The following is a 13,246-nucleotide window of genomic DNA, read 5'->3' as shown; positions in this document are numbered from 1 at the left end:
GCACCTTTTACTCTCCTTCAAGTTACTAACTTGAGCGTTGGAGGCGGAGCACCACCCAACTGGTGTCTCCGTTGATTTTGCAGGTACAGAGCAAGCAGGACCAGTCTTCGAGTTGTAACTCTCCCAAGGGACAAAAAACCCCAAAACAAAAGTCATATGCATTCAACAAAGCCAATTGAGTCAAATGAAAGTCAAACACATTCAAATAAAGCTTCTTGATTAAAATGAAAGTTAAATGCATTCAACAAAGCTAATTGAGTCAAATGAAAGTCAAACACTTTCAACAAAGCTTTTAGAATCAAATTAAAGTCAAACACATTCAAATAAAGCTTTTTGAATCAAATGAAAATCAAATGAATTCAACAAAGCTAATTGAGTCAAATGAAAGTCAAACACATTGAAACAAAGCTTTTATAATCAAATGAAAGTCAAATGCATTCAACAAAGCTAATTGAGTCAAATGAAAGTCAAACACTTTCAACAAAGCTTTTAGAATCAAATGAAAGTCAAATACATTCAAACAAAGCTTTTTGAATCTAAGGAAAATCAAATGAATTCAACAAAGCTAATTGAGTCAAATGAAAGTCTAACACATTCAAAAAAGCTTCTTGATTCAAATCAAAGTCAAATGTATTCAACAAAGCTAATTGAGTCAAATGAAAGTCAAACACTTTCAACAAAGCGTTTTGAATCAAATGATAGTCAAACACATTCAAACAAAGCTTTTTGAATTAAATGAAAGTCAAATGCATTCAACAAAGCTAATTTAGTCAAATGAAAGTCAAACACTTTCAACAAAGTGTTTTGAATCAAATGAAAGTCAAATACATTCAATCAAAGCTTTTTGAATCAAATGAAAGTCAATTGCATTCCACAATGCTAATTGAGTCAAATGAAAGTCAAACACTTTCAACAAAGCTTTTAGAATAAAATGAAAGTCAAATACATTCAAACAAAACTTTTTGAATCAAATGAAAGTCAAATGCATTCAACAAAGCCAATTGAGTCAAATGAAAGTCAAACACATTCAACGAAGCTAATTGTGTCAAATAAAAGTCAAACACGTTCAAACAAAGCTTTTTGAATCAAATGAAAGTCATATGCATTCAACAAAGCCAATTGAGTCAAATGAAAGTCAAACACATTCAAATAAAGCTTCTTGATTAAAATGAAAGTTAAATGCATTCAACAAAGCTAATTTTGTCAAATGAAAGTCAAACACTTTCAACAAAGCTTTTAGAATCAAATGAAAGTTAAACACATTCAAACAAAGCTTTTTGAATCAAATGAAAGTCAAATGCATTCAACAAAGCTAATTGAGTCAAATGAAAGTCAAACACTTTCAACAAAGCGTTTTGAATCAAATGAAAGTCAAATACATTCAATCAAAGCTTTTTGAATCAAATGAAAGTCAATTGCATTCCACAATGCTAATTGAGTCAAATGAAAGTCAAACACTTTCAACAAAGCTTATAGAATCAAATGAAAGTCAAATACATTCAAAGAAAGCTTTTTGAATCAAACGAAAATCAAATGAATTCAACAAAGCTAATTGAGTCAAATGAAAGTCAAACACTTTCATCAAAGCTTTTAGAATAAAATGAAAGTCAAATACATTCAATCAAAGCTTTTTGAATCAAATCGAAGTCAATTGCATTCCACAATGCTAATTGAGTAAAATGAAAGTCAAACACATTCAACGAAGCTAATTGAGTCAAATGAAAGTCAAACACATTCAAACAAAGCTTTTTGAATCAAATGAAAGTCAAATGCATTCAACAAAGCTAATTGAGTCAAATGAAAGTCAAACACATTCAAATAAACCTTCTTGATTAAAATGAAAGTCAAATGCATTCAACAAAGCTAATTGTGCCAAATGAAAGTCAAACACTTTCAACAAAGCTTTTAGAATCCTATGAAAGTCAAACACATTCAAACAAAGCTTTTTGAATCAAATGAAAGTCAAATGCATTCAACAAAGCTAATTGAGTCAAATGAAAGTCAAACACTTTCAACAAAGTGTTTCAAATCAAATGAAAGTAAAGTACATTCAATCAAAGCTTTTTGAATTATGGTGATTGGATCTGAAACTGGTTTTCTCATTCAGCTCTGATTTCCATGGCAAAGAAGAAGAAACAAGCTACTCCACACCCTCGATCCCCTGCTTTTGGATCTCTCACCCCTGCTGATTTTAACCGATTGAAGAACTTGAATGTGAACACTATTCCGGAGGTTGAAGATGGAAATGAGTTGGTTTCTCCACCAGCTCATCTTGTTCACCCATCAGGAGGTAGAGTCACTAGAGCTGAGTTGAAAATTCTCGAAGAATCGTTTGCTGCTACTCAGTTGCAGAAATCAAGTGAAGTGGTACCTAGGGTTTGCCCGGTTAATGTTCCATTGGCTGAAGCTGCGGCTGAGCATCCAAATGATGTGAGTCCGGTTGTTTCTGGGTCTGCTTGTCACCCTGAACACCCAGGATCATCAAATCAAGCCAAGAATTCAGAGAATTGGGCGAATTTGTTTCGAGGTAAACTTACTGCTAAGGGTGCTGCTCTGAATTTTGTGGCGCCTATTTTGAAGAGTGGCAAGCCTGTAGCTCAGATCCAGGCAGATGAAATTGCAGCAGGTAACTCCAAATGGTGCAATGCAATTATATTCTATGTTGTTGGTTTTTATCCTACAATTGCTGCTGTGCATAAATTCATTGCTCAAAACTGGAGTAATTTTGCTAAACCTGAGATATTTTGGCATGATGATGGTTATTTTATAATCAATCTGTGTTCAAATGATGATAAGAATGCTGTTCTGAGCTCAGGACCTCATATGTTTAATAATAAGCCTGCTATTGTTAAACCATGGACTGATAAGTTCAATTTTCAAGCTGAGATACTTAGAACAGTACCTCTATGGGTTAGATTTCCTAATCTGCCTTTGAATTGCTGGGGTACTGAAACGCTAAGTAGAATTGGTAGTACAATTGGAGTGCCTTTGTATGCTGATGAATGTACTACTAGATAACTCAGAGTTTCATTTGCTAGGGTTCTTATAGAAGTTGATATAACTAGACCTCTCCCAGCTAGTATTACTGTTGAAAGCCCTATGGGGGAAACACTTGAGTTGAAAGTGTTCTTTGAATGGTCCCCACCCTATTGTAAGAAGTGTGATAAAGTGGGACATGACTGTTCTGCTCCTAAAGTTAAGCTTAGACCTAAACAGGTTATGTCTCAGCCAGCTAAACCACAAGAGAAGGTTTGGGTTCAGAAACAGCCTGCTCCAGTTCCTGTTCCAGCTCCTGCTCAGGTTCAAAGAAAGGACCAACATGATGCTCATCTTACCCCTGCTCATACTTCTTTTGCTGCTAACTCTGATGCTGATTGGAGAGTGGTAAGCAAAAAAGCTAGGTCCCATGTTGCTGATACTCATCAGAATTTACCTAGAACTAACAATGCTTATTCTACTCTATTGGAAGATGAAATTGCTGAGGTAATTCCTATTGGGGGTGATGGTAATCCCCCTCTAGTGTCATGATTATTGCATCTTGGAACATAAGGGGTCTTAATGATCCCAATAAAGTGACTGTTGTTAAGCAGTTACTCAGAGATCACTCTATTGATGTTATGGCTATTCTTGAAACTAAAGTTAAACTCCAGAAATTTGAAGCTGTAAAAAAGAAATTTGGAAGAGCTTGGGAGTGGGTTTGCAACTATTCTTACTCTCCCAAGGGTAGGATCTGGGTTGGCTGGAAACCAGATGTTGTTGCTTTGGATATTATTGCTGTTACTGAACAGTTTATCCATGCTGTCATATCTACTAAGGATTTCCAGCATCAAATTGCTTGTACCTTTGTCTATGGGCTGCACTCTATTCAACATAGAGTTCCCCTTTGGAATGGTATCAAAGGTTTGGGTAGTATCCAACTGCCTTGGCTTTGTATTGGGGATTTCAATTCTGTCTTGTATTCTCAAGATAGGCTTAATGGGAATCCAGTTACAGACTATGAGGTTAAGGATTTCCAGGAATTGATTCATGACTTGGATCTTGTTGAAATTAAAAGTAAGGGTCTCTTTTACTCTTGGAATAATAAAGGTCATGGGCTGGATAGAATTGCTACCAGGATTGATAGGGGTATGGTAAATGAGGCTTGGTTGATGGCTTATGGTCATACTGAGGCTATCTATCTATCTCCATCTCTGTCAGATCACAGTCCTATTTTGGTGGATTTGGTTCCTTCTGTTGATGGCAAGGGTAAACCCTTTAGATTTTTGAATTGCCTTGCTTCTCATAAGGATTTCCAGGAAGTTGTGGCTTCTTACTGGAATGTCAATGTTTCTGGTAACTCTATGATGCAAGTTTGGAAGAAATTGAAATCTGTTAAGTGTGGCCTTAAGATGTTAAACACTAACCATTTCACTAAAATCACTGACAGATTGGAAGCTGCTAAGTCTCATCTTGCTGAGGTTCAAACTCAGTTGGCTGCAGACTTTACTAATGTTGCTCTTCAGAATCAGGAAGCTGCTGGAATTGAAAAAGTGAAATATTGGATGGATACTTATGAAAGTATCTTAAAACAAAAGTCAAGGGTTGACTGGATCAAGCTTGGTGATTCTAACACTCATTATTTCTTTTCTATGCTTAAGCACAGACAGAGCAGGAACAGAATTGACTCTATCTATAATACTGCTGATGTGTTGTTGAAGGATCCAGATTTGGTTCAAGGTGAAATTCTCAGATTTTATCAGAATCTTTTAGGTTCCGCTGCTGATACTCTTCCAGCTGTTGATGTTGCTATTGTTAGGGCAGGGAAGCAGCTTGCTGCTGATGATATTGATGTTCTATCTGCTCCTGTTACCTATGCTAAAATTGACCAGGCTTTAGCTAACATTGGAGAGGACAAAGCTCCTGGAATTGATGGTTTTAATGCTGTTTTCTTCAAACAGGCTTGGAACAAGGTGAAATTTGATGTTTACAAGGCTGTTCTAGAATTCTTTGATACTGGTATTCTGGAGAAAGCATGGAGTTGTACAACTCTTACCTTGGTTCCAAAGGTTCATAATCCTTCTTATGTTAAGGAATACAGGCCTATTGCTTGCTGCACCCTAGTCTATAAACTGGTTGCTAAGGTTATAACTGCTAGGTTGGCAAGAGTGGTGGGTTCTGTTGTTAATGATGCTCAGGCTGGGTTCATCCCTGGTAAACATATTGGAGACAACATTTTGCTTGTTACTGAGTTGATCAAGGGATATACTCACAAGTTTGTTACTCCTAGGTGTATGTTGAAAATTGATCTCAGGAAAGCTTATGACTCAGTTGAATGGGGGTTCCTTGAGACTATGCTTGGTGAGTTGGGTTTCCCCCACAGGGTAATAACTTGGATTATGGCTTGTATAACTTCTGTCTCTTATTCAGTCATGATTAATGGATACCCTTCAGTTCCTTTTCAAGCAAAGAAAGGATTGAGACAAGGGGATCCTATGTCCCCCTTTCTTTTTGCCTTGTGTATGGAGTATTTATCTAGATGTCTGCAGAATATGGTTAAGAATCCAGACTTTAATTTTCATCCTAGGTGTGAGAAACTTGGGATTACTCATTTGATGTTTGCAGATGACCTGCTGTTATTTGCTAGAGCTGACCTAGGCTCAGTGAAGCTTCTGTTTGAGGCTTTCCAGAAGTTTTCTAGAGCTTCTGGTTTAGCTGCAAATTTGGATAAAAGTGATGCTTATTTTGGGGGTATCTCTAATCATGATAGGTGTGAACTTCAGGGTGTTTTGGGAATGGCTAATGGAACTCTTCCTTTTAAATACCTTGGTGTGCCTCTCTCCTCCAAGAAGCTTACCATTGCTGATTGCAGGCCCTTGATTGACAAGATTACAGGCAGAATTGATACTTGGGCTGCTAAGCATCTATCTTATGCTGGTAGATTACAGGTAATTAAAAGTGTTCTTTTTGGGGTGCAAGATTTCTGGGCCCAGATCTTTGTTCTCCCAAAGAAAATCATTAGAGAAATGGATTCTAGGTTCAGGTGTTTCTTATGGACTGGAAAAGGCAACCCCACAAAGAAAGCTCTTGTTGCTTGGAGCTTTATGTGCCTCCCCAATTCATGTGGAGGTTGGAATTTAGTTTCCTTAGCAGACTGGAACAAAGCAGCTATTACTAAGGTGCTTTGGGACCTTGCTAGCAAATCTGACACCCTATGGGTTAAATGGGTTCACACTTATTATTTTGCAGGCAAGTCTTTTTGGACTGCTGCTATTCCTAACAAGGCTTCTTGGATTTTGAAAAAGATCCTTGGATGTAGAGAGATTGTGAATAATATTGGTGGGTGGGATAATGTTACTGTCAATGGCAAGATGCAAATTAAGAGACTTTACAGTATCATTAAGCCTCAGGGTCCTAGAGTTCCCTGGAAGAGAATCATTTGCAACAATCAAGCTTCACCAAAGAGTATTTTCATCACCTGGCTTGCTATTCTGGGTTGACTGGTTAATAAGGACAGGCTTCTAATATGGCAGATTCCTTGTGACCCTTGCTGTTTCTTTTGTGCTGGTGCAAATGAAAATGTGAACCATTTGTTCTTTGAATGCAGTTACTCAAATGAAATCTGGATTTCAATGCTGCAAAAATTGGGTTTCTCTAGGCAGATTTCTAGCTTTGCTGGTGAGCTGCAATGGATTGCAAAGTGCTGCAGGAAAACTGATGTTAGGAGCAAACTTATTGTGATGTGTTTTTCTGAGACTGTCTATAATATATGGCTGCAGAGGAATGCTTTGATGTTTACAGGAAGCTGCAAATCATCTTCTGAGTTAGTTAAGGAAATTATATTTCTTGTTGCTTGCAGATGTAATAGCTCTGATAGATATATGTTGTATTCTGTTTAGTTTGTTGTCCTGGTCCTTGTACTTAGTACCCTTCCTAGAAGGTGCCTAAGTTCCTGAGTCCAGTAGGTGGTTATGGTTCTCCCTGGAACCCTTCCTAGAAGGTGGCTGGGCTTGAATTGTAACCTGTTTGCTTTTGCTGTGGTGTTGGTTTGGCCTTGGGTCTTGTGGTGTTTTGGGTGTTACAGCTTAGCTTTACTGTAAGTTGTAATTTTCTCTTTGGTAATAAACTCTTTTATTTACCAAAAAAAAAAAGCTTTTTGAATCAAATGAAAGTCAATTGCATTCCACAATGCTAATTGAGTCAAATGAAAGTCAAACACATTCAAATAAAGCTTTTTGAATCAAATGAAAGTCAAATGAATTCAACAAAGCTAATTGAGTCAAATGAAAGTCAAACACATTCAAATAAAGCTTTTTGAATCAAATGAAAGTCAAATGCATTCAACAAAGTTAATTGAATCAAATCAAAGTCAAACACTTTCAACAAAGCTAATTGAGTCAAATGAAAGTCAAACACATTCAAACAAAGCTTTTTGATTCAAATGAAAGTCAAATGCATTCAACAAAGCTAATTGAGTCAAATGAAAGTCAAACACTTTCAACAAAGCTTTTAAAATCAAATGAAAGTCAAATACATTCAAACAAAGCTTTTAGAATCAAACGAAAATCAAATGAATTCAACAAAGCTAATTGAGTCAAATGAAAGTCAAACACTTTCATCAAAGCTTTTAGAATAAAATGAAAGTCAAATACATTCAAACAAAGCTTTTTGAATCAAATGAAAGTCAATTGCATTCCACAATGCTAATTGAGTCAAATGAAAGTCAAACACATTCAACGAAGCTAATTGTGTCAAATAAAAGTCAAACACATTCAAACAAAGCTTTTTGAAACAAATGAAAGTCATATGCATTCAACAAAGCCAATTGAGTCAAATGAAAGTCAAACACATTCAAATAAAGCTTCTTGATTAAAATGAAAGTTAAATGCATTCAACAAAGCTAATTGAGTCAAATGAAAGTTAAACACTTTCAAGAAAGCGTTTTGAATCAAATGAAAGTCACATACATTCAATCAAAGCTTTTTGAATCAAATGAAAGTCAATTGCATTCCACAATGCTAATTGAGTCAAATGAAAGTCAAACACATTCAACGAAGCTAATTGTGTCAAATAAAAGTCAAACACATTCAAACAAAGCTTTTTGAATCAAATGAAAGTCATATGCATTCAACAAAGCCAATTGAGTCAAATGAAAGTCAAACACATTCAAATAAAGCTTCTTGATTAAAATGAAAGTTAAATGCATTCAACAAAGTTAATTGAGTCAAATGAAAGTCAAACACTTTCAACAAAGCTTTTAGAATCAAATTAAAGTCAAACACATTCAAATAAAGCTTTTTGAATCAAAAGAAAATCAAATGAATTCAACAAAGCTAATTGAGTCAAATGAAAGTCAAACACATTCAAACAAAGCTTTTATAATCAAATGAAAGTCAAATGCATTCAACAAAGCTAATTGAGTCAAAGGAAAGTCAAACACTTTCAACAAAGCTTTTAGAATCAAATGAAAGTCAAATACATTCAAACAAAGCTTTTTGAATCTAAGGAAAATCAAATGAATTCAACAAAGCTAATTGAGTCAAATGAAAGTCTAACACATTCAAAAAAGCTTCTTGATTCAAATGAAAGTCAAATGTATTCAACAAAGCTAATTGAGTCAAATGAAAGTCAAACACTTTCAACAAAGCGTTTTGAATCAAATGAAAGTCAAACACATTCAAACAAAGCTTTTTGAATCAAATGAAAGTCAAATGCATTCAACAAAGCTAATTGAGTCAAATGAAAGTCAAACACTTTCAACAAAGCGTTTTGAATCAAATGAAAGTCAAATACATTCAATCAAAGCTTTTTGAATCAAATGAAAGTCAATTGCATTCCACAATGCTAATTGAGTCAAATGAAAGTCAAACCATTTCAACAAAGCTTTTAGAATCAAATGAAAGTCAAATACATTCAAACAAAACTTTTTGAATCAAATGAAAGTCAAATGCATTCAACAAAGCTAATTGAGTCAAATGAAAGTCAAACACATTCAACGAAGCTAATTGTGTCAAATAAAAGTCAAACACATTCAAACAAAGCTTTTTGAATCAAATGAAAGTCATATGCATTCAACAAAGCCAATTGAGTCAAATGAAAGTCAAACACATTCAAATAAAGCTTCTTGATTAAAATGAAAGTTAAATGCATTCAACAAAGCTAATTGTGTCAAATGAAAGTCAAACACTTTCAACAAAGCTTTTAGAATCAAATTAAAGTTAAACACATTCAAACAAAGCTTTTTGAATCAAATGAAAGTCAAATGCATTCAACAAAGCTAATTGAGTCAAATGAAAGTCAAACACTTTCAACAAAGCGTTTTGAATCAAATGAAAGTCAAATACATTCAATCAAAGCTTTTTGAATCAAATGAAAGTCAATTGCATTCCACAATGCTAATTGAGTCAAATGAAAGTCAAACACTTTCAACAAAGCTTTTAGAATCAAATGAAAGTCAAATACATTCAAACAAAGCTTTTTGAATCAAACGAAAATCAAATGAATTCAACAAAGCTAATTGAGTCAAATGAAAGTCAAACACTTTCATCAAAGCTTTTAGAATAAAATGAAAGTCAAATACATTCAATCAAAGCTTTTTGAATCAAATCGAAGTCAATTGCATTCCACAATGCTAATTGAGTCAAATGAAAGTCAAAAACATTCAACGAAGCTAATTGAGTCAAATGAAAGTCAAACACATTCAAACAAAGCTTTTTGAATCAAATGAAAGTCAAATGCATTTAACAAAGCCAATTGAGTCAAATGAAAGTCAAACACATTCAAATAAAGCTTCTTGATTAAAATGAAAGTCAAATGCATTCAACAAAGCTAATTGTGCCAAATGAAAGTCAAACACTTTCAACAAAGCTTTTAGAATCAAATGAAAGTCAAACACATTCAAACAAAGCTTTTTGAATCAAATGAAAGTCAAATGCATTCAACAAAGCTAATTGAGTCAAATGAAAGTCAAACACTTTCAACAAAGTGTTTCGAATCAAATGAAAGTCAAATACATTCAATCAAAGCTTTTTGAATCAAATGAAAGTCAATTGCATTCCACAATGCTAATTGAGTCAAATGAAAGTCAAACACATTCAAATAAAGCTTTTTGAATCAAATGAAAGTCAAATGAATTCAACAAAGCTAATTGAGTCAAATGAAAGTCAAACACATTCAAATAAAGCTTTTTGAATCAAATGAAAGTCAAATGCATTCAACAAAGTTAATTGAATCAAATCAAAGTCAAACACTTTCAACAAAGCTAATTGAGTCAAATGAAAGTCAAACACATTCAAACAAAGCTTTTTGATTCAAATGAAAGTCAAATGCATTCAACAAAGCTAATTGAGTCAAATGAAAGTCAAACACTTTCAACAAAGCTTTTAAAATCAAATGAAAGTCAAATACATTCAAACAAAGCTTTTAGAATCAAACGAAAATCAAATGAATTCAACAAAGCTAATTGAGTCAAATGAAAGTCAAACACTTTCATCAAAGCTTTTAGAATAAAATGAAAGTCAAATACATTCAAACAAAGCTTTTTGAATCAAATGAAAGTCAATTGCATTCCACAATGCTAATTGAGTCAAATGAAAGTCAAACACATTCAACGAAGCTAATTGTGTCAAATAAAAGTCAAACACATTCAAACAAAGCTTTTTGAAACAAATGAAAGTCATATGCATTCAACAAAGCCAATTGAGTCAAATGAAAGTCAAACACATTCAAATAAAGCTTCTTGATTAAAATGAAAGTTAAATGCATTCAACAAAGCTAATTGAGTCAAATGAAAGTTAAACACTTTCAACAAAGCGTTTTGAATCAAATGAAAGTCACATACATTCAATCAAAGCTTTTTGAATCAAATGAAAGTCAATTGCATTCCACAATGCTAATTGAGTCAAATGAAAGTCAAACACATTCAACGAAGCTAATTGTGTCAAATAAAAGTCAAACACATTCAAACAAAGCTTTTTGAATCAAATGAAAGTCATATGCATTCAACAAAGCCAATTGAGTCAAATGAAAGTCAAACACATTCAAATAAAGCTTCTTGATTAAAATGAAAGTTAAATGCATTCAACAAAGTTAATTGAGTCAAATGAAAGTCAAACACTTTCAACAAAGCTTTTAGAATCAAATTAAAGTCAAACACATTCAAATAAAGCTTTTTGAATCAAAAGAAAATCAAATGAATTCAACAAAGCTAATTGAGTCAAATGAAAGTCAAACACATTCAAACAAAGCTTTTATAATCAAATGAAAGTCAAATGCATTCAACAAAGCTAATTGAGTCAAAGGAAAGTCAAACACTTTCAACAAAGCTTTTAGAATCAAATGAAAGTCAAATACATTCAAACAAAGCTTTTTGAATCTAAGGAAAATCAAATGAATTCAACAAAGCTAATTGAGTCAAATGAAAGTCTAACACATTCAAAAAAGCTTCTTGATTCAAATGAAAGTCAAATGTATTCAACAAAGCTAATTGAGTCAAATGAAAGTCAAACACTTTCAACAAAGCGTTTTGAATCAAATGAAAGTCAAACACATTCAAACAAAGCTTTTTGAATCAAATGAAAGTCAAATGCATTCAACAAAGCTAATTGAGTCAAATGAAAGTCAAACACTTTCAACAAAGCGTTTTGAATCAAATGAAAGTCAAATACATTCAATCAAAGCTTTTTGAATCAAATGAAAGTCAATTGCATTCCACAATGCTAATTGAGTCAAATGAAAGTCAAACCATTTCAACAAAGCTTTTAGAATCAAATGAAAGTCAAATACATTCAAACAAAACTTTTTGAATCAAATGAAAGTCAAATGCATTCAACAAAGCTAATTGAGTCAAATGAAAGTCAAACACATTCAACGAAGCTAATTGTGTCAAATAAAAGTCAAACACATTCAAACAAAGCTTTTTGAATCAAATGAAAGTCATATGCATTCAACAAATCCAATTGAGTCTAATGAAAGTCAAACACATTCAAATAAAGCTTCTTGATTAAAATGAAAGTTAAATGCATTCAACAAAGCTAATTGTGTCAAATGAAAGTCAAACACTTTCAACAAAGCTTTTAGAATCAAATTAAAGTTAAACACATTCAAACAAAGCTTTTTGAATCAAATGAAAGTCAAATGCATTCAACAAAGCTAATTGAGTCAAATGAAAGTCAAACACTTTCAACAAAGCGTTTTGAATCAAATGAAAGTCAAATACATTCAATCAAAGCTTTTTGAATCAAATGAAAGTCAATTGCATTCCACAATGCTAATTGAGTCAAATGAAAGTCAAACACTTTCAACAAAGCTTTTAGAATCAAATGAAAGTCAAATACATTCAAACAAAGCTTTTTGAATCAAACGAAAATCAAATGAATTCAACAAAGCTAATTGAGTCAAATGAAAGTCAAACACTTTCATCAAAGCTTTTAGAATAAAATGAAAGTCAAATACATTCAATCAAAGCTTTTTGAATCAAATCGAAGTCAATTGCATTCCACAATGCTAATTGAGTCAAATGAAAGTCAAAAACATTCAACGAAGCTAATTGAGTCAAATGAAAGTCAAACACATTCAAACAAAGCTTTTTGAATCAAATGAAAGTCAAATGCATTTAACAAAGCCAATTGAGTCAAATGAAAGTCAAACACATTCAAATAAAGCTTCTTGATTAAAATGAAAGTCAAATGCATTCAACAAAGCTAATTGTGCCAAATGAAAGTCAAACACTTTCAACAAAGCTTTTAGAATCAAATGAAAGTTAAACACATTCAAACAAAGCTTTTTGAATCAAATGAAAGTCAAATGCATTCAACAAAGCTAATTGAGTCAAATGAAAGTCAAACACTTTAAACAAAGCTAATTGAGTCAAATGAAAGTCAAACACATTCAATCAAAGCTTTTTGAATCAAATGAAAGTCAATTGCATTCCACAATGCTAATTGAGTCAAATGAAAGTCAAACACATTCAAATAAAGCTTTTTGAATCAAATGAAAGTCAAATGAATTCAACAAAGCTAATTGAGTCAAATGAAAGTCAAACACATTCAAATAAAGCTTTTTGAATCAAATGAAAGTCAAATGCATTCAACAAAGTTAATTGAATCAAATCAAAGTCAAACACTTTCAACAAAGCTAATTGAGTCAAATGAAAGTCAAACACATTCAAACAAAGCTTTTTGATTCAAATGAAAGTCAAATGCATTCAACAAAGCTAATTGAGTCAAATGAAAGTCAAACACTTTCAACAAAGCTTTTAAAATCAAATGAA

The 13,246-nt window shown here is 33.1% G+C and overlaps 1 protein-coding gene across 1 annotated transcript; it reads left to right on the top strand.

Annotated features, from left to right (window-relative positions):
• Positions 1-2,118: 2,118 nt before the first annotated feature.
• On the top strand, positions 2,119-6,875 carry LOC145594203 (uncharacterized). Its single transcript, XM_081650537.1, has 4 exons — positions 2,119-2,990; positions 3,039-3,483; positions 3,591-6,395; positions 6,510-6,875. The coding sequence occupies exons 1-4, from the start codon at positions 2,119-2,121 to the stop codon at positions 6,873-6,875; spliced, it is 4,488 nt and encodes a 1,495-aa protein (XP_081506663.1).
• Positions 6,876-13,246: the final 6,371 nt, after the last annotated feature.

This window comes from Chenopodium album, chromosome 19 (assembly GCF_948465745.1).
Source record: "Chenopodium album chromosome 19, dcCheAlbu1.1, whole genome shotgun sequence".
Lineage (NCBI taxonomy): Eukaryota > Viridiplantae > Streptophyta > Magnoliopsida > Caryophyllales > Amaranthaceae > Chenopodium > Chenopodium album.
This window is presented reverse-complemented; position numbering and strand designations above follow the sequence as displayed.

Excerpts from the sequence above, each read along its gene's own strand:
- LOC145594203 (XM_081650537.1), top strand. The coding sequence starts at position 2,119 with ATGGCAAAGAAGAAGAAACAAGCTACTCCACACCCTCGATCCCCTGCT. Across the intron at positions 2,991-3,038 it reads AGTACAATTGGAGTGCCTTT|GGTTCTTATAGAAGTTGATA; the intron begins GTATGCTGATGA and ends TTCATTTGCTAG. Across the intron at positions 3,484-3,590 it reads TGGAAGATGAAATTGCTGAG|TTACTCAGAGATCACTCTAT; the intron begins GTAATTCCTATT and ends GTTGTTAAGCAG.